This window comes from Neodiprion pinetum, chromosome 4 (genome assembly GCF_021155775.2).
Source record: "Neodiprion pinetum isolate iyNeoPine1 chromosome 4, iyNeoPine1.2, whole genome shotgun sequence".
Lineage (NCBI taxonomy): Eukaryota > Metazoa > Arthropoda > Insecta > Hymenoptera > Diprionidae > Neodiprion > Neodiprion pinetum.
Genome location: NC_060235.2, coordinates 23,152,836 through 23,174,563, shown reverse-complemented (window position 1 = coordinate 23,174,563; position 21,728 = coordinate 23,152,836). Strand labels below are relative to the sequence as shown.

The window sequence follows — 21,728 nt, the reverse complement described above, 5'->3', positions numbered from 1 at the left end:
GTAACCGGGTGACCAAGCACATTGAAAATTAGTTCCAAAAACCTATTTCGTATTCGAGGGAGCTAATAAATCGGGAACACGAAAAACGCATCTATGGGTACTTAGGAGCGCGGGTTGGTTTGCATGCGAATTGACACCGACGTGTAAAAGGTTGTTACCACGGTAACTAGCGAGGAGCCCTTCTTTGGGGCTGGTTTCATCGTTCCTACTCCGGGCACTGAAAGCGCTGACAGATAGAAATGTTTTGGAAAAAGTTTGCAAACAAACGTCCATAAGATAATTTTCGGTATACGTTTAAGAGTCGTCAATCACGCTTCCAACCTAACCCAGGTAGCATGAGATAACAAGTTTTCGATTCAGACCGGGAGCGCTTTACGGCAGAATTGAGCATGATTGTTACATGCTGCTGCAGCATGGGCCGAACAGCAGCATGCACGGGTTGTTCACTGACATACTTCTATTCGACTTCTCACATGCAGGTAGCGATTCAACTATTCTTCCTTGTTATTTTCTCGCAAATTCACAAACTATATTGTGATTCGCATATAAGCTGGACTGAGGCAAGAGTAATAATATTGAAACAGAGCCGCGGTGAACAACTATGGAAGAAGTAGTTGCCTTGGAACATGACGTATTTACGGTATTTACTGGAGGGACGATTCCGCGTGTTCAGAGAACGTGTAGCGGAAGTCTAGTGCGAGAGAGAGAGAGAAGAAATATATAACATGCCCCCTAGATCCCCGCAATTGCAACTCCGTCTCTCTCGTTTTCCATTTGATTGGTCGGGTACTCTTCGTAACAGCCATTCAAATACTAAAGTGAGGGAGCTGAAGTACTGTGGGGACATAAATCTCGTTTTCTTGCCAATTCGGCTGTAGTTTTCGCAAGTTCACCGCACTGGATTTAGCTATCTCCAGTAGTATATATTATCAAGGAAAAATATTCAACTGATTTGTAAGTCACCTACACGAAGTTACGAAATCTTTTTAGCAATTCTTAGTTCTTACTCTCTTTAAACACCAGAAAACTGATTCAAGCGAGCTGCCAAAATTTATCTAAAAATGATAATCTTGCATATTTTTAAGCTGACAAGTGCTTCAAAAAATGCCTAGGTCGAAAACAATCACCGATTGATAAACTTATTCCAAGTTGTTGGCAGCTTCATTTCATTCCGTAACTGCCGCAACTGCCATGTGAGCGTATGACGCTCTAACCTCTACTTGTTTTCAAGGCTACGTTCGATTATATTCGATTATAAAATTTTCACGTGCTCCGAGTGACGCTAAGGCGCTCTGCGGCAAACTATTGACCAATCGTGATCGCTGTATATCAAGTAAACCGCCTGATAATTATCTGCTAACTGACTCAAAAGCCATAATTGAACGAGCTTTTATTCTGCTTTTTAGTAGGCTAGCACAAGTCACCACAAGCCCAAAGAGGATCGTACATATGCAAGTGTAGCAGCGTGACGGATTTGTTAGTAATTGTTCCAGTATCCGTCGCAAAAATAAACAACACTATTCTGGTAATAATCTTAGCGATTGAAATTTTTCAATTTTCATAGGCATGATCCATTTCTAACACCCGATTTTAAAACTAAATGAGTCACCTGATGAAATCACAACCTAACCTAATTTATGCCTGACTGTACGAAGATGATAAGTAATTTTAATTTGAAAGCTAATTTTTGACATCACTCCATTTCAATAATTGGATGCTAAAACCTGTTCAATTGTGGACATCATATTATTACACGATTTGATACTTCATTTGTCTTTTTGTTATTCAGCAATCATGTTTTGCATGCTAACAGACCCTTTATAAATTTTATTCATTATTTATGCTCGGGGTAGTCAATACTGTCCTGGTTTCAGCGGTGAATTGTACTTTATTCAGTACTTGACTGCTTTTCAAAATCAATCTGGAAATATATATCACCCAACTTTTAGAATTTTTAAGAAATTGATCATATGTCTGTACACATTTTGCTCATTAATTAAGTGACTTAAGTTTAAGTACAGTTCAAGGCATTTGACATCATCTGTTAGTAATCTAAAGGCTGTTATAAAATTTGTTCACCCTTTTGTTATTCATCATACTTCGATATTTTTTCCATTCCAAAATAATCACAATAAAGAAATGGACTTTACGATGCGGCAATGTCCATTACAAAAAGAATCTACATAGGGAACATTCCAGACAATATAGACACGGTAAATCTTTGCTTGTCTGTAATTTGCTAGGAAAAACTTTGAGTGCTGTGTACATTCATTCCATACTGCTAATAGTCGCAGCAAAGGTTTCAATCCAGTAACGCCGGGTTACTATAAAAAGAATTTGATGGCTTGTGGTGCATATAGGTAAAAACAAGTAGATATTCTGTTAGAAACAAAGGAATCAAGTGTTCATGCAAGTCTGTTTGAAATCTTGCTGTCAGTATATCGCTGTACATGTGAATAAATATTAGATCAATTCGATTCTTCTCGATTTCAGAAAGCAACTGTGCTGAGGAAATATAGACATTATGAATACGCCATACACATGCATTACCTGTCGTGTGGCATTCAGGGATCTTGATATTCAAAGGCAGCATTATAAGTCCGATTGGCACAGGTATAACTTGAAACGAAAAGTTGCAGAATTGCCGCCAGTAACATCAGATGAGTTTCAGAGGAGGGTGATTGCACAGCGTGGAAAAGAGGAACAATCTTACAACTGCAAAGCCTGCAGAAAAAGTTTTAACACAAAAAATCAGTATGAGAATCATTTGACATCAAAAAAACACAAAGAAAAAGCATTGTCTTTCCATGATGAGGACATTCTTGAAACCACAACATTAGAAGCATCAAAAAATGCCGAAAATTTGTCGAAAAAGAATAACAGTCGACTACATTCTCGTTTTAAAAATCCTCCTGAAACCCTCGAAGACATGGAAATTGGTTCAGAAATTGAGTCCATAGATTCGGATGAATGGATTGAAGACACTGAAAATCCGGTTGAAAATAATGACTGTATTTTCTGCAGCCACCACAGCAGGTCCTTTGTCCGTAATCTTAAACACATGACTGAGGCTCATTCTTTCTTCTTACCTGATCCCGAATACTGCACGAACCCCAGAGGGTTGTTGATATATCTTGGTGAGAAAGTTTATGCAGGTTATATGTGCCTTTGGTGCAACAACTCTGGTAAAGCATTCCAAAGTGCAGACGCAGCTAGAACTCACATGCTTGACAAAGGACACTGCAAGATGCTCCACGAAGGCGAAGCTCTGATAGAGTACGCAGACTTCTATGACTACTCTTCTAGTTATCCTGATGAAGGGTACGATAATCCAGATGAAGAGGTCGAAATTTCAGAGATTGATGATACCGATTATCAATTGGTCCTCCCATCTGGAGCCACGATTGGACATAGATCTCTAATGCGGTATTATAAGCAGAGTTTGGATCCAAACAGAGCACTAGCTCTGCCAAAAAGAGATAAATTACGAGCAGTTTTAACACAGTACAGAGCTCTGGGGTGGACTGATACGCAGAAGGAAGCTGTGATCAAAAAAGCTAGGGATATAAAATACATGCAAAAAGTTCAAGCTAGATACTCGACACAGCTACAATTTAAAGCGAATAAATTACAGAAACATTTCCGGCAACAAGTCAATTTTTAGGTGTTAATTATTATGTTCTTGATTACAGGAATTATATATCAATAACAGTCTTAACGGGAATTGTTATCAAAAACGGTAACTTTTTCTTCACCTCACTTTCGTAAAAAAATTAACACCCCTTCTTATTCAAACTACTTGAATTTTCTTCCGAACGTTTTCGTTTCTCCACGCAAACTGTCAACGATCATCTTAGTATCTTTCATTTAAAATTAACCATATTAAAAGATGTTGAAATACTTGTTATAAAGTTTAATTCAGACGTTAGCGAAAACATTTGTAAATTAAGGACGAACGTTGCGATTCTAAATATATTTCATTACATTGAGTGTTTGTTTAGAACAACATTCATATTCTATTTACCGAAGTTGAATTATTGTGTTGACCTGTAGAACATTTCAAAGTTCCTGTGAAATCATTGTAACATGCATTCTTGGATGCACATGGAGTTGAGGAAATAAACGAATGATGTGACATGGATTATAGTAAAATTGAGGATTTATTCTGTTGACACCCTTAAAAAATAACATGTATATGTAATATCATTTGTATCAGTTTTTGTTGTTCTTTCTTTTCGAATACTTCTGAACAACGAAAATATTATTCAATCATATTTATACTTTAGTAACATCATCCCGCAGGTATGTGGACCCGTTTCTGAACAATAAATTTTATGAGGTAAATCTGTGCTACAAACTCTCTAAAAAAATATCAATACAATACGATAGCCTGTTGGCGGCAGGTTCAATATTTTTGCAATCTCAATCGTGAGCTTCCGTTTTTTTGGTATTTTACCAACACCCTATATTACTTGCAGTGAAATTTTTGAATTCCGCTAGAACTTATTTATGTATATGTATAATGGCACCAATGTACTCAGGTGACAAATTATTTACTTTAGACTTCCATCAGTGTGTAGCATCATTGTCACATATTTAAAAAAACGTCAACACTTATTTAACGTTAGTCTTTTTTGCTATACTTCACGACAAGTCATGCAACAATTTTCTTTTCTTTTTTCTAAACATGTTTGTAACAGTATAATTGTGTAATACACACAAACATATTTGTATATATATATGTATATGTACTTTCAAAACATTCATGGTATACCATCGATTAACGAAAGTTCCTTTAAAACACAGTCACATGAACAATATCTATACATGTATATAATATATGGTAAATGGTATTTTCGTATTTAACAATAATAGAAATTCCAGATTAACTTTTCATTTCTGTCAGTATTTTGTTTCACGTATTTATACGATTAAATATAAGAAAGCTTTTATTGTCACGTTCAAAAAAACGAAACGTATACATATATGTATACATGAATACCATATCTACCTATATGTATAGTATATATGTTCATTTTTAAACATATATCATTTCATCTTTTGTGCGTTGGTCTGAATACAATATGTATAATCATGTACGCTTATTCCAAAATTTTTACCATCAACTTTAAAGCTTCGTGTGGTGGTGGCGGTCTAATATTTTCATCTACTTCGCTGTACGGAATTTCTGCCACAGTTTTAAATCCAAAATTTTCACAGATTTTCTGGGAGTATACACCAGTCGCGTCAGCTTTGAATACCTATAAAAAGAGTCGTACTGCTCTAAAATATTAATATAAATTATCTTCGACAAATTCCTTTTTCAATTTAACGTATCAAATTTGTTCGTGGAAAGTTTGATATAAATTTAAGTAAACCAAATTGAAAATAGGTGTGACAATACGAAAACCATTATATTTTATATTTTATATTTTGATAATGTGCAACACAATTATCGCAGATGCATTATGTATACATATAAATCAAAATGTACTGATATTTCTTTTATTTAAAGAGTGGAAACAATTATAATGTATAAACTGAAAGTATGATGAATTTCCGGTTGCAGAAGAAATGGCAAAGATCATTCAAAAATGTTTACCACGGTAGATTTTATGATAATATACAATAATAGTGATAGCGATAATCTGCATAGTTGCATGGTTACTGTCTGTAAACGGTAAAGGGTCAAACGAAAAACATGAAAATTTAATATTTACATATTGTGGCGTGGATAGAAAACAAAACCATCCATGCAAACGAACGGAACTTCGCATGCTGAAAAACAGAAACATAGAAATTAATGAACTATTTGCTGCACAGATTAGGATTACTCATCTTTAATTTAAACACATATCATCTGTTTCAATTTTTGAGAAGCCAAATATGCCAGTTCTACCTATGAAAAATTGTGGATAAAATCGTATGGCACAGTTAATATGGCATTCTCAAGTAAGAGACCCATGTTTCGGCATCTCACGAAATAGGTATTTTTAATTTTAAAAAACCTCTTTCGTTATATTATTTGCTGTATATTGATTCCATGTGCAAAAACTAAAACCTCACTGCTTGCACTCAGCTGTCTGTAGTTTCGTATTTACACAATTGAGGTAAAAAAATCCGCTGATATCCACTTAATGGCTCCACGTAACTTACGATTCGATACGCTCTTACGTTCGTTCTTAATAGACTGTGATATTTTAGTTGCCTAGTGATATTGCCAAATTAAAAATGCAAACTTAATTCTACACAGATAATACCCCAAGTAGCAAATTCGAAAATGTCAGGTGACTTAAATATTTAAAAAGTGTTTGGGAAGCGAGGTAGTAGAAAGAACAGGACCAACATGCTCTGATAAAATTCTCAGTAAACTAAAATATTTTCTAGAAGACATCGAAATTAAGTTTTCAGTGGTTTTTTCTCGTTAACAAACGCCTGTACCGTGAAACACCGAAACACGGGTTTCCTCATTTTAGTTCAAGAGATTATACACGAGTATAATAGCTAGGGCTCTTACGCGGCACACTACATATCTATTGTAGAAATCTTCAAACGTATGACCGGTGCTTAAAAAAGGGTTGCACGAAAAATGACTCCTGAACGTACCAATTCAAACTTCCATAAACAGTGTAAGGGTATTGGAATTTAAAAATGAAAAAATCCGCGTACATCCGGTACAGTTCAGTACGCGTTATACGCACCATGAGTGATGTACTCGCGATGTGATAGAATGGTGTTCAGTTTTAATACGGTTACCAATTCAGCTTTAAGGCCTGTGCAGTGCCTATATCCACACGGAACACTCTATCTATTAGAGGTCCATATCCATAGTGGATCTCTAATAGAGAGATCTCTACAGAAATCCTCTGTACGATTAGATTAAAGCCGGTGATAGATATCCATTTGATGTTTACGAATATCCATGCGTGTAAGTCGAGGTTCTACGGACAACCACCAGGTGGCGAACGGTTGCTCTTCTCTCTCGCCACAAAAGAGAGCTCCAAACTATATAACCCCACAGCAATTCTGCTCTCTGTTTGGATGTTGATTTTAAATTTTGTGCGGTGTCTACTTCGTACTTGGTCGTTTGTGAGTGCCTAGTTCATATTGTGTAATTGTAAGCTTTGGACTATCTCTCTGGGGCAGAAAAAAATGTGCACGTGACAGTGTTAAATATTCTTCATGATACGTCCATTAGAGGTAAGTGTTCCGTGTTGATATCGGCAGTTTCCACATCAAACTAACGAAACAAATGAACGGATTTGGAAGTTTTTAGATTTCGTATTATTCAAAGGGGAGCAGCGCCCAATGGAATTTTCAAGTTCGGCATTTTCCAATAAAACTAAATATAAATGCGCATCAAACTACTTGCTTTCGAGTCTTTGGTTACGCGTGTTTTGATCTTTGATATGTTTTATACAACAATTATGGATGCTAAGCATCCTAAAAAAATCGATGCGACACCCTAACATATTGTTCAAAAGAAATGAAAGGGAGGAGTCTTAAAAAACAAAATTTCGATCATGGCCTGAAAACAAGTAGTCTGATGCACGTTTAGTTCTATTGAAAAATACCGGACTTAGAAATTTCACCGGGTGCTCCCCTCAAGTGAGTCAAATTTTTTCTACGCAAAGTACACGTGGAAAGAAAAGAGATGTATACTCTTATTTATTATTGTCAAATCAAACGGCGGATTCACTTTTCGCAAAAATGGATTACTTTTTAATTTGAGAAAACATATCATTCTTAACGAAGAAAAATACATGTCTTCTCTTTTTCCGTATAATTTGCATAACGAAAGTTTCAAACGATTTAACAAACACGAGATAAATTCTTGTCCGATTTGACGTGGAATCGTTCATACCCGAAATTTTTTATTGCTGTGTTTGTTTGCCTTGAATGAAATAATAATGCGAGTACATACGGAGATGAAAAACTGGTTCTCGAATTACAAATAATCGTGATGAAAACAAAGGGATATAATTAATCGAGTGAGCAGCTGTACGGATGTAAGATTTCCGAATTAGGTACCTTAAATCCGGCTTGCTTCGCTGTTTCCATACTATCAGTCATCAAGGTAGATGCCAAGCCTCTACCTCTGAAGTTTTCGTCGACACTTAAAATTCGACATTCAAAAAGCTCTTCGGTATTGTAGGTTGAAAATAAATCAACCTTCTCATTTACACCGTAAAGTAACGTAAAAATTGCTTTGAATTTTTCGTCGGCCGTTTCCAGGAGACGCGATTCCGCCTTCTCTCGTTCACTTTTCTTTACCGTACCATTCAGAGCAACTCCTGCGATCTAAAAACACTCAGATTAATACCTAACAATAAGAGTAAACGATATCCTTAGGCACAAGCACATGTACAAACCGTAAGTATACGAATGAATTATTCGAAGTGAATACTCGTAAATGTTAATTACGACTTTTTAAAATGCCTAGCGCGAAATAACGTACGAGGTAATCATGCACAAATTTTACTTGTGCTACAAAAAAATGTATGTTCCACAACTTCCCCGGTGAATCATCTAGTAATATTAACACTAAATCAATATGGTCGCCGTTAATACAATTGCAAATTTATTTCAACGATATAAGTTTATATGGTAGATTCCAACACGCCATGGTTATCTGAAGCTACATCACGCCGGAAGATATATTGGCAAGAACAGTTTAGTTTTGATTTTACTTTTGACGCCGCAACGAGTTTCTAAACACTGGGAACTCAAATGGCGATATTTTTTCACACACCTGTGTACATGTATGCTTGCCAATATTTCACTCTTTATAATTGAAGTACGAGATTCTTTAATACAATAATAGTAGCTGATTGCGAGTTAGTATATCGATCTTTCCACATGAAATCGACAAGTCAAAAACCCTCCCAATCTCAATTTTGTTCGGCGATTTTTTGCATGGTAGTATTTCCTCTGGAACACTCTCCTGATTCTCCCAGATCTTTTTTAGAACAATTTCCGATTTATGGCTTTTTTCGAGTTAAAAATTACACCCTTACCGATTGTTTTAAAAACGACAATCATTTTCCAACAAAGTTGATAGTGTTAACATTTTTTCGTTCAAATTTTGGTGTTTCTTTTTGTTCAATACTACATTAACGGAAGTGCCACACAATAAAATATTAATATGTAGGTATATACAATAATAAAATTTATTTAACGAGAGAATCTATGTGACACGAGAAAATAAAAGATGAATCAACTTGAAAAATTTTCAATTGCTATTATTTATGCTTTTTATTCATTCTCATATATTTCTCGCATCAATGCGATATTGAAGTTAAAAAAAAGAAAAAAAAATTTAAATATAACGGAAAAACGTTGATTGGAAATGTTTCTCCTGGATCGTAGAATTTTTGTGAATATTTACAAGACAGTAGACAAGGACATAATTATGAACTTGAGAAAATTGATAACTCGTGGCGCAAACGGTTCGAAAAGGAAATCCGAAAGAATCAGGATAGAGTGTTTCATAGGGAGTTCTAACTAGTACCGTACAATAATCGCCGATCAAAACTGACATGGTGAGGGTTTTCGGTTTGTCGATTTCACGTGGAAAGTCCCTTACATACTGCCAAAGCGAGACTAGTTGACCATTTTTCAACTGGCTTCAACATATATAATCAACGGATGAAGAATTACATTCGCGAATACATGGAAGCTAAACACATACCTGTATAGTTTAACTTTACAATTTTGTCCGTTTATTATCGTAATGCGAAAATGATCAAATTACTAACGTTCACCGTGTATTGAATGTATTGAACAAATTATGGGAATACATTTCAAGTAAATAATGATTTACCACCCCTGAATCGGTGACAGCCATCCGCGAGAAACCCTGCTGGAGGGTAGCCAAACTGTGTCGCTCCAGGGCTGCGTGAGGTTCACCACGTTTGCAAAGTTTCACTGCCTTGTTGAGAGGCTCGTCAGAGAAGAAATTTTTTCTCAGGTGGACGATCACGTCAGAAAATCTATCTTCCTGGATCGACACTACTTTCAGGTCGGAGGCCATGTTATGGAATGGGCAGGAATATCCAGACGCACGCGTCTTCGACGAGAGGCGAGGGTCGAGAGAACAAGGGTGCATAAAGGCTGGGTCTCTGTCTATATATCGATTGACCCAGTTCAACCAATTTTACTCTATGGGATCATTATTTCATTATTCTGATATACAGAGCCTCAGAATCTTGACTGAGAGCTGTCAGCTCTACCCGCTAAATTGACAAGACCTATCTTATCATGCGCTACAAAATTTACGCTTGCAGGCAGGAATCATTCGTACATCGGGTAAAATCAAGTGCAAAATATTATAATATTCTTGCAGTATACAACAAGTATAAAATATGAATGTACTGATTAGAAATTTAAACACAATCCAATCCACACGTAATTCGGATACCTATAAAATATATGCGAATGAAATATTTTTTATAGTATAAGTTTTATGTGCATGCCAATTAAAAGCATGCGATCGAAGCCAGAAGAGAGGCATAGGATCACATCACAGTTTCAATCCAAAACGATCACGTACTCAAATTCTTTGCTCATTTATAATTAGTCAAATCAATAATATCCATTTCTCTGTCCGCAAAATCGAGCTTGTTCAGGTAAAACAAACGAAAATGAAGTTTTGAAAATCACAAATTGCCGCCCGCTAATTTACTAACAATCCAGGGTGAAATGGAAAAAATAAGAATGATAATTTATGTGGATCTTTTGTTAACGTTTTCGCGGATAGCAGCCAAGATTTCCAAAAAAAAAAAATATAAGCTTTGATAAAGGGAATTTTTTAATATGTTATTGGTAAAATAGATTTTGGTTCATTTTAAAAATCTCGAACTGAATGCTCATTTAAGATCTAAAACAGATTACAAGAAAGTTTCAAACCATTGAGAAACCTGTAAGAAAAATGGATGGACAAAATTTCTTTTTTTCGAAAAAAATTGTTTTACCTTAACTTAAAAACTCACACAACCAAATGACATCATCAAGCCGATCATATAGGCAGAAAAATTTATAACCAAGTAGATAATAAGATGATAATACAGACAGTAACGAAATTCAGAAGCAATAAAAGAATGGATACTGAAAAATCAGTAAATACTTTGAAAAAATTTCCAACTCGGAAGCAACATGACCATAGAAAAACGACACAAAGTTAGTAACGATGAAGTAAAAAAAGCTTACAGTCGAATGAGTATCCACCTTGCGTCTTTTTTGTTCGTAAAATCATTCCTATTAGAAGTAAAGAGACTTGATAGCATGGACATCAACCTCTACTTTGTTCCAATAAGGAAGAGAATCATGTGCGTGAAATTCAACTTTATTAAAGTTTATAGTAAATGAAATATCCATTTTAAGACCGAAAGGTGCAGAAAATTAGTAAAACTCTCACTTTTCAAACAACAATTTTTTATTCATTTATTTTTTTTTATAACGAGCCAATTCAAAAATTTTAACCAGGGTTTTGACACAATAGTCTAAGAAAATAAATGCCATCGCCATGTTTTACGAAAGAATAGTACTTCTTTGGGGTTACGAAATTAAAAAATGAAGTGTCGAAAAAGCTAATGAAAATGTTACGAAAAATTATTTTTTCAGTGTCAACAATTTCTTCGCGGTAACTCGGTAACGGTGTGGTCAGAAAATATTCCTAAGGCGGATATTAATTTCTTTATTCATGTGCTGTTATTTGTGTTTAACGGTAATCAGGTACTTAACAATTTTTCATAGAATGAATATGGGTACGTCCAATGCTTTTCGACCGCAGCCTGCGGGCTTGGGTCAGCGGTTCGGCTGCTGATTTTTTTAAAGAAAGTAGGTTATAAAAAAAGACGATTCTCCAAATTTGAGCTTGATATAAGAAAATCTGGTGGCTATAGAAATTTTTGAAGTTTTTAATAATTCAATTTTTTAGTTACTTTCACGATTTTTTCACGGGAGCTCTATGAAACTTAAAGACTCGAATCAAACGGCATTCCCCTTCTCTGACCTTGTATTTTTGAGAAAAAAATAGTGTTTTACTCCAAAGCAAAATCCAGTTTAATTAGGACCCTTTTCATGAACTACTATTTTAGCTAAATTTCGCATAACTTTGAAACGCTGCCAAGTCAAGAATTTTCCATGTAGACGGCCAATCGACGGCTCAAATTTTTTGTCTAGGTATACTTTATCACAACCTACACGAATTATTATTAATTACCACGTTCTTTTTTTATATACGGCCTCGCAAAACCAACTGATTTCTGAAAAATCGCTGTTTTCAGATAGCTGTAACTTTTTTCTATCAACTCGAAATCGGTTGAAATTTTCAGGGAATATACTTCATTCTATCCCCAAACAACGCTGAAAATTTCAGCTAAGAGTCGAAGTTGTTAACGAGCTGTGAATTTTTAAAATGTTCCAGTTTCCCACATAATATTTCATATTTCATGGCATCGTTTTGTAGTAACAGGCCACAGGTGCAATATAGTTTTTATCTGGTAAACAGTTGGATGTAGGTCGTCCTTATCCCGTATCCTGTACTAGAATTACCTAGAATGGCAGAACTATCAAATCCGCTCCTGAACATACGAAGATCATCCGCTGGAGTCCTGGATCAATATTTTCGTTTTTCGGCAAACTCGAGATTTTCGGGTACCCGAAATTTTTGGGTAATCCGAACTTTCTGAGTACTTGAAATTTCCGTGTACCCGACCTGAAAGTAGTCCATTTTACCCGTCCCGATCCGACCCGAAGAATTTCAGTACCCGCACGCCCCTAATACTTACAATTAGATGCAATTCGTTGGGGAAAAGGCAATACCTAAATCATTCATCGAAAATTTTAGTTTTTAGTCTACGTATGGAAGAGTGTGATTCAATATTTCATTATCACTTTGCCTTGAACAGAAATAAATGGGGGAGATATGACTTAAGTAGACCAGAATGAAACAACGAAAACACAGGGTAAAATATAAAGATATATATATTTTATATACATATACATATACATATATATATATATATCTTTTAATAACAAATTCAGCAGCGTAGGCCAAATTTTCTCACTACATGTCGACTACAAAATTGCAATTTGCAATTTTAATACAGTGCGAATAAATTAATGGCATAAAGAAATGTGTACCTCATAAACTCGACAATAACCCACAACTACTCATGTAATGTTTATGATAATCGAGCTACCATTAATTTTTTCACGCTGTACAAATATTTTATAAATTTATAACAATCTTAATAGTATCAGTCTACAAAGTTATACTAGTACTTAAAATAGTTAAATGATACAAGTGTTGTAACAATCAATGATATCATTTTCAAACATTCGCTTAGCGGACACCTCATAGATACGTGTCAATTTGTATCGTGTTTATACACATATACATAATACACGTATAGATAGATTCACATCATAGTTCAATCCATAACTCAATAATTCTCTTTTTTACTCATGAGACATTCACTCTTTAAAATAACAATAATATTATTTATTGTCTACCTGACATTGCATTTTGTATGTATCTCTATAACAAATTAAGCTGTGTTTAAGAGCATGAGAATTTAAAAAATTCAGCAGCGTACCAATGATGAGGATACTACGATATCAATCGAATAGCGGGTGTTATAATAATTCTCTTGCTATAGAATTCAGCACAGAAATCTGAGAGACACATTCTACAGCATATTAAACAATAACAAACAAAACTATGAAAGTTGGCGTATTTTTGTCCAACATTAAATGACATCTACAGTTACTAACAATTAATAGAAGTTCAGCAGATAACATTTTAATATACAACAAATTTATAAAGCACCTGTTATTTACAAATTGCTGTGTAAAAAATGGCACTGGGTAAAAATTGTCGCGGGTACATTCAGTTACCTTTCAACTACCTATAAACATAATTAAAAATTAATATTTATAAAATGTTAAAGACCTCCTTATATGTAAGAAAGTCTTGACTAATTTTAACCAATAATCTCTTGCAACAAAAATCTATCAGTTATTGTTGGAGAATATTGGTAAAATGATAATTCTTCTACGTTGGGTATTCGCTTGAATCAAGAACTGCAATTACAAGATATTCATACTAAATTTAATTTTGTGCGCTCCCTTCAATATTCATCAATTTTAAATTCAATATGAAACCAACTGATTTGATCGTCGTGTCATTCGTTCACATTGTTATTGAAGCCACTTTTGAACAAAGATGATTTAATATCTTAAAGTGACTTGGTGATATTGTGAAAAAGCCGCTTTCCCCACCAAGACTCCAAATCGAATGGTTTGAAGTCTGAAATTGTACGGTCAAAATTTTCAATTAATTCACGACTTGAACTATTTAACAATTTTCAGAAGTAATTTACACATACACGAAACTTTAATTTCTCACAACGTGCTTTGAGATATCTAATACGAAATCATGTACCAAAACGTTTGTAATATTGAACCTAGATTCATTGCACGTCCTTCTAAAACAACTATTTATTTAAAGCCGAGATTAAATAAAAAATGTGAAATCATCCTTACCCTGTAAGACTACGTTCGGTTCTCCATCGTTGTAATATACTATCGCCCCAGGGCCTGTAATGAAATTGTGGCCAACGATCAATCTTTTGTTGCTTTACTTGCTCTATAATGACTAAATCACCTAATTTCTATTTGTTTTAATCAATTCAATGCAGGGAAAAAGTGGCTTGATACCAAGCAAATATTACCTCAGACAGCGTTTAGTTATTATTTCGGATTTGCAAATTGTATCTATTAGTTGAATTAAAATATTGTATGGAGACAGATATAAAAAAAAAAAAAAAACAGCAATCGGAATTCAAATAAAATATAAGTGAATAGCATTCATCAGACATACAGAGTAATTAATGGCGAACATCAATTATAGGTAGGTTGATTTCTTGCTAAATAAAAAAAAAAAATTCCTTTTCAAAAAGTTGAGAGCACGAGTAGTTTTCAAGCTGCCGTTCACTAATCGTAGGGGAGTTTTAGAACCTTTACCCACATACGTGCTTGCTGATAGGTTCACGGGGTAACAAAGTTCTAAAAGATGCCTTCCATTGGTGAAAGGCAATAACTTTGAAAGCTTATATCGTGAGATTTGATTGTGCCTTGAAATTTTAGAAACGAAACTTTTTTTATATTCTATTGCAAAAAATCGACTTATCCAAGAATTGACAGTCGACGTTGATGATCAGGTATGTGACTGCAAGCAATCTATCAATGAGAATAAAAATCAAAATTATGGCCAGTCATTTTCGATTACTTACTGCATGGCTCAGGACATTCAGAACCATCTGAGGACTCGCTATTCTGTGTGCTAACTTGGCTCCACGCTGAAATGAGATTAAATGATATAGTTAGATCAGCTATAAATTGAATAACTTTAATTCGAATGATTCCAAGCAATATGAACACTTATTTAAAAAAATTATATTAAAAGACATATATGGATTAATAAATGTAATAATTCCTAACATACTGTAAGTATGTTTTCTCCTAAATGTTCGTGACGTTGTTTCAGAACAAGTATAAATATAGTTCTATTTGTCTCTTGGGCTCTGAAGCTGCGAATTGAAATTTTTCAAAATTCATAGTTGAGCTGCAATGCTCGAAAATACCGCAACTGTTATAATTACATGTAACATTCACAAGAAAATTGAGTTCGATCATTGATTTTTTGTGATTTACTCGTTGTACGTGATGATGTATTATTTTCACAAAGATATTCCACCATATTTACTTATGAAAAAAAAAGAATTAGCTAAAAATGATATATTTCGTGATATATGAGCTGCCGAGAAAAAAAAAAAAAAAATTCATACCAAGTACTATCATAAATAAGTACTACACTGTTTTTTTTTTTCATATTAAATTCCGGAAATTAACAAGATTATTCTGAGAACAGTTTTTCGCTAATATTATCACAGAAGTCAAAGCAGTATAGATAAGTACATTTCATATTCAGTACATGGAACAAGAGACAACCATGCAGAGTGTAAGGTTACAGACCCCCCAGGCTGAGAACATAAGTGCCATGTGTAACACATATCCGAACTCGGTTGCAATGATGAATAGCTTTTTTTTAGAATTAGCCTCTCTATGGGAGTTATGAAGTTATCGAGACCAAGTTTTACATTATGCAACCAAATTGTTTAAGAAACACATTAAATTAATAAGCAGTTTGCACGGCACGCAATCTTGCAGAAATATTTCTCCAATATTTCTATACTGCAATTGCAGTCACAACATTGCAAAAATATCGCAATACAATCAGTGTACTTGAAATTATGCATAAATAATCCAGTAGTATTATCATTACATCATTTTACTGTGTGTTGAATTGAGGATTCAAAACACCTTTCCCAGATACTGGTACACCAAACGCTACGTTGGAAAATACTATTATCATTATAATCATTTCTTTACTTACGTCTTACATTTAACTGAAAATGATTCAAGTATTTAGAACATTACATAGGTAGCCTTTGTTTCATCCGATCTGCCTGGAACAATGGCTACTGAAGCAATGGATGAACAAAGCAAATGAGATTTTATTCACAGGGCGGATACACAGCCCTTTCAAAAAGTAACGTACTGATACTTGAGACATATTTCATTAAATCATTACAGGAACATAGCAAGTATATTTAAAAGAACGGACATCAAAATGTTGCTCTGCGATGTCTAGAGCATCGTAGAAAAATCGAGTAGTATATCTAAAATATTACGATGTTGCCATGTTAGGTCTTTTAGTTTTCCCGCAACATTACGTGCTGTGTAGAAAGTAAAATGACGTTAACCATTTCTGTCCGTCAATTACAAATGTAAAAAAAAAAAAAAACTGAAGATTAAGAGTAATGTTTAAAATCATTAATTACATTCGTAAACAAATTTAATAAGTTCCTCGTGCTGTGGAGTAATTGCCTCTTGATTCTGAAGGTGCCTTTGAGAACTGAATTTTGATTTCCCATTGATGTGGAAGACAGGTTTTGGTACATGACTAAAAGAAAAAAATAACAGAGAAATTAGTGCTTGTTGGCGAAGGTTGCAGCATTTAAACCGATTTAATACATTCAATGATATAGAAAAATTAAAATATGGAATAAACGATAAATCATATCAAACTAAACTTGCGAAATATGCTAAGCAGTTGGAGTAATGTATTTATATATTCTCAATATATTCTCAATGTTAAAAAAAATACTTTGGAGCTGACTAAGGTTCGAAGTACATTTTATAATTTTTTCTAGTGTCATAACCATTGCAATTGCCCCATTATCTTTCACGAATAGCTGTTTTTCAATAATTCATAACAAAATGCGCTGATTTTAACCTTTAACATCATCTAGTATTCTTTGTTGTGATCAATACCATTATTATTATTATTATTCATTCATAAACCCTGATTTTATAAATTTGTCAAGACTCGTTGTTCACCTAGGAAATGACTTGTAAAGTCCGTGTCATCATGTTTTAATTAATTTGAACGAGCTAAAATCATCTTGTGATATTTTTCAATGAATTTCAAGTTGCCAAACGAATTTTCATGGTTAATACATTATGAATGGTGTGTGGCGTGTAAGGAACGGTATAAATACTCTACAGTTGCTATGGGAGATGGCTTGCAACTATTATCATTGCGTAATATTGCGTGGAACAAATAGGTGTAAGTGATTGTTGCGTCAATGGGGATTTAATAATCATCACTAAATTGACTCGTTACGTTATACCGATTGCCCAACAATAACTTTCGATCGAATTATATATTAATATACTCACTTAGTTACATCGTGATTTTCATCGGGATCTGATTTTCTCGTAAGATCACGCAGCGTTTCTAGCCTCTCTAAGTTTTGACTAATTCCTGAAAGAATTAACTTGACATGTAAATTAATTTGTTTTTTTAATACTAACTGTCTATCCCGAGTCTTTAAAATCATTTTCTACCTCTTCGCGTCTTTGCTACGATTTTACTAGGCCCCTTCGAGACAGTGTACATGATTTTTTACGAAGAAAACTTACTCAATGCTTGGTGGTATGAAACTGAAAACACGAGACCATCTAGCAGAAGCCCGAACCGGGCTAAAAAAGCTAAAACCAGAAAGTATAATTAGAAGGGAGACCGAACTACAAAGTACAGAAATGGTTCGCATTTCGGAGACCAAGAGAGTAGTACCAGAACAGCCACTAGTAGTGCTAGTGTTCTTCGATGACTAGTCTGGATGATTTCCGTAGAGATGATACAGGTAGAGTGGGCAAGATGCAGACTAACCTAATTGTTAGTGGAAAGGTTCTGCGGATAGAGAGAGGGAGGAAGTCAAGGAAATTTCATAAATTACTGTAGAATTTAGCTATTAAATAACTGGACCCAGGGGCATGAATTTTCGTTTAAAGCTGCCTTCTGATCTGTTTAGATGGCGCTTATCACAAAGCGAATCAGAAGCAGCCTTTGGGGAGCGTTTCTGTAAGTTCGTCCGTTATGATAAGAGATAAACGCTTAAGACAGCTTCTTGATCGGTTAAAACAATGTTTTTCGCTTTTCCAAGTGAAGTTCAAGATACGGAATAGTGCTCTGTCTATTAGGTGGAAATGTCTTGGGCTTGAATTCTCAGTTCCTGCGGCCCTTGTTATAAGTCTGTATCCGTTGGTAACGTTCGGTTTTAAATAGATTTACCCTTGATTTTCCACACATTAGTGGCCTTGAATCTATTCGAATCTATACATATCGTCAGATGACCTGGCCACTGATATATAACTGCATGAAGTTGTGGCTCTATGAGTGAGTTGCCGTACGCTTGGTAGCTCAGTCAACTGCCAAGCATAGGCGATCCTCGTAGGGATACCTCTATCCAGTGTACTTATGTATCAGTAGACCATAAGTCTATGCAGTAGACCTGGCCGGCATTGCAAAACACAAATTAAATATTTACTGGCTATTCCTTTGAACATAATTTATCATTCCGTTTTCTCGTTACATGCCATAAGCAACGCCATAAGGCTGGTACACTTTAGTAAAAAAAATATGGTTACTCAGTGCCAGATCGTTACAAAGATTGCTTGTTGAGGAGAAAAATGTTAATTTTCAAATTTCTGAGGTCACAATGTTCAGAAAAATTTAAAGTATCTGTGTTATGTCCTCCTTTATAAACGCCAACTTACACTTCGAAATATGCTTCAAACTAAATTTTTAATTAATTCAGGTTATAAGTCCATGCTTGGAATACTGTACATAACATTACACTTCCTGTGACCTGTATTTATTGATACTAAGATATTATTTTATTGAAGTTCCCATATTTTCGATACATTGTTCACTACTTCCTCAGGGTTGTTCTTGTGAAACATAAAGAAACCCTGAATTTGTGCTGGACTCACGTTACGTTTATGAGCTATAACACTATTGGCAAACTCTTGAGCCAATGTATGTGTACATTTCTCGGAGAATTTGTAAAACCTCAGAAACATTTGTTCCACTTGATAGGCGCTGCACCAACCTATGTACTCTTTGAGATCAACTCTACCAGGTCTCACAAGGGCTGGATCTAATCTCTCGAGATAATTAGTGGTCATGAAGACTATCCTTGCTTCTGTAGAAGCAACGCCATCCAGACAATTCAATAAACCGCTAAATGTCACTCGATTAAGCCCGTCATAAGCTGCCCTGATTTCTTTTGATTCTTCTCGGCTAATAAAAGCAGCATCTACATCCTCTAGAAGAATAATGGTTTGCTGAGGAGCAACGGCTAGCAAATGATTTAATCTGTCATCAGACAGACCTCTTTCTGATAAATTCAGCACACAGATGCCATGTTCCAGTTCACCAGCCAATGCAGTTATGTACGAAGATTTGCCACAGCCTGGCGGTCCATAAAGCAAATACCCTCTTCGGTAAGGAATCCCTCTTTCACTATACCATCCATGATTGTCTATAAATTCTTTGCAGTCGTTTAATATTCTCTCTCCAACTCCGGCATCCAACACCACGGAATTTAGGGGTCGTCTTTTCCTTGCATGTCCAAAGGGCCTCCATTCACTTCCCATTGCCGTGTACATTATTGTCTTTCCTTCGTGCTCCTTTAATGCCATTTGTCTAGCTTCCTCAAGGATATTAAAATATATGCTCTTGTCTCTCCCAAATGCTGTAAGTTGAACAGTTTCCCAAGGGATACCCATGTGCAAATCCAACGTTTGCTGTTCCCTCGTTCTCTCTACTTTTATCCAGTTACCGTTGTAACTGAAAAAGTGAGTACCGATACTTGGTATGAATTCATACTTGGTCTTGACATACCCAGTATCTTTTTCTTCAAAACTTGTCTCTACAGATAGATGCTGTGTTTTCCTAGCACCCTTATGAGTTAACCAGTGTAGAAGCCACTGGTAACTTTTATCGCGACAAGGTACCTCTAATGTGATCATATAATGCCGCCTGAAAAGGATCATTCCAACTTGCATTCCTTTTCTAAGCATAGCCGCACCAGCACCAAGTCCAAAAAGCCCGAAACCAGCTCCAAAATATGGATTGTCCGACAAAGTTTGAACATATTCAACAATCGTCATGTTCAGAGTTTAATAGTATATACAATGATATATACAAACCGTAATGAAAACGTTTTCCCTAACGTACCTTTAACTTAGTTATTAAATATATTTACGTAAGACGCGAAATATTACGTCTTTTGTTTTGACTGCTTTATCCAGACTTTATCATTTTGTACACGAGTTAAAATAACTTGCAGGTTAAGATTTGAGTCTGGTGTAGCAGAATTGGGCAGAATGGACTAGACGCACGTGTGACGACCAGCGATAAGTACGATTCTGGTGGCCAATCAGAAATGCCTTATGTACGGAAGCCTAGTGGGGCATTTGTTACCGACAGTTGGGTAGAGTATAGTAGATGTCCCCACGTGGCTTCGGTACGTTCTTCTAACGTCCATATTCTTTGATCAGACTTGTTTTTTATATTTTCTGAAATATCGAATAGATCAGAAATCTCCTTTTTGTCGGAAATGAAAACACAGAAGTTAAGTATTTATATATCTTTATATGCAATTCTCACTGACTACGTCTCCGTCGCCATCTGCAGTGTTCCCATTTTAAATCCGGTACTTATAATCCGGTACTTATAATCCGGGATCTATAGTCGCATTTAACCTTGCGATACAGGGACGTAGACATCGCAGGAAAAATACTGATTGTTGAATTGGTATTTTCCTAACTTGTCTCCCGGGAAGTATTAAATGAATCGGAAAAGTCACTTGTTAGGTGAAAATGGAAACGAAGAGGTTTACCGGATTCTACAATGTTCAAGACTCAAGTCAGCTAATACGTGACTTGATTTGCGGGGTCTTCCCCAAAATCGTCTCGAATCGAAAACCTGATTATGTGGGAATATTTCTTACATTCACTTTCACGAGTACACTGCTTCCGTTGACTAAAAAATATCTTATGTCGCTTACAATTAGTGCTGTATTTGCGTTTTTCGCGTAGGAGATTTTCATTGGCCGCTCGCGGCGCGGGAAAGCTTTTTTCGCTCTAGGGTTTAAAAGACTCCAAAATTTATATTTCAGGTAAAAATACATAATAGGTTTCGTTTATCAAGGCATTCCACTCATTAAATTGCTACTGTATCGATTTTAACCGGAGTGAAGACCGGCCCAATGGGTATATAAAACTTGTACACATCAGGATACTTTTAT

General features: G+C 35.2%; 4 protein-coding genes across 18 annotated transcripts; 1 reads left to right on the top strand and 3 right to left on the bottom strand.

Moving 5' to 3' along the window:
- Positions 1-774: 774 nt before the first annotated feature.
- Positions 775-4,152, top strand: LOC124215878 (cytoplasmic 60S subunit biogenesis factor ZNF622). 4 transcript variants are annotated; one of them, XM_046619750.2, is made up of 3 exons: positions 775-954; positions 1,407-1,525; positions 2,494-4,152. In XM_046619750.2, the coding sequence occupies exon 3, from the start codon at positions 2,525-2,527 to the stop codon at positions 3,662-3,664; it is 1,140 nt and encodes a 379-aa protein (XP_046475706.1). In that variant the 5' UTR covers positions 775-954; positions 1,407-1,525; positions 2,494-2,524; the 3' UTR covers positions 3,665-4,152. The 4 variants fall into 4 exon arrangements, with proteins under 4 accessions (XP_046475706.1, XP_046475708.1, XP_046475709.1 ...); XM_046619751.2 differs by lacking the exon at positions 775-954 and adding an exon at positions 1,022-1,333; XM_046619752.2 differs by lacking the exon at positions 1,407-1,525.
- LOC124215879 (Arylalkylamine N-acetyltransferase-like 7) lies at positions 3,761-10,106 on the bottom strand. 8 transcript variants are annotated; one of them, XM_069135437.1, is made up of 4 exons: positions 9,824-10,106; positions 8,032-8,301; positions 5,721-5,778; positions 5,109-5,261 (listed from the first exon to the last, which is right to left on the bottom strand). In XM_069135437.1, the coding sequence occupies exons 1-4, from the start codon at positions 10,031-10,033 to the stop codon at positions 5,248-5,250; spliced, it is 552 nt and encodes a 183-aa protein (XP_068991538.1). In that variant the 5' UTR covers positions 10,034-10,106; the 3' UTR covers positions 5,109-5,247. The 8 variants fall into 8 exon arrangements, with proteins under 8 accessions (XP_046475712.2, XP_046475710.2, XP_068991538.1 ...); XM_046619757.2 differs by having other exon boundaries at positions 5,130-5,278; XM_046619760.2 differs by having other exon boundaries at positions 5,161-5,283.
- Positions 10,107-12,969: 2,863 nt separating this feature from the next.
- LOC124218042 (MAPK regulated corepressor interacting protein 2) lies at positions 12,970-18,828 on the bottom strand. Of its 5 annotated transcripts, none has more exons than XM_046624385.2 (6): positions 17,980-18,828; positions 17,812-17,896; positions 16,911-17,032; positions 15,300-15,365; positions 14,551-14,622; positions 12,970-14,314 (listed from the first exon to the last, which is right to left on the bottom strand). In XM_046624385.2, exons 1-6 carry the CDS (start codon positions 18,029-18,031, stop codon positions 14,244-14,246), a joined length of 468 nt encoding a protein of 155 aa, XP_046480341.1. In that variant the 5' UTR covers positions 18,032-18,828; the 3' UTR covers positions 12,970-14,243. The 5 variants fall into 5 exon arrangements, with proteins under 5 accessions (XP_046480341.1, XP_046480343.1, XP_046480344.1 ...); XM_046624387.2 differs by having other exon boundaries at positions 12,970-14,088; XM_046624388.2 differs by having other exon boundaries at positions 12,970-14,088; positions 14,551-14,604; positions 17,980-18,564.
- A 140-nt stretch (positions 18,829-18,968) lies between these two features.
- On the bottom strand, positions 18,969-20,812 carry Bcs1 (Bcs1 chaperone). The gene has a single exon (XM_046624380.2). It carries the CDS (start codon positions 20,587-20,589, stop codon positions 19,312-19,314), a length of 1,278 nt encoding a protein of 425 aa, XP_046480336.1. The 5' UTR covers positions 20,590-20,812; the 3' UTR covers positions 18,969-19,311.
- Positions 20,813-21,728: the final 916 nt, after the last annotated feature.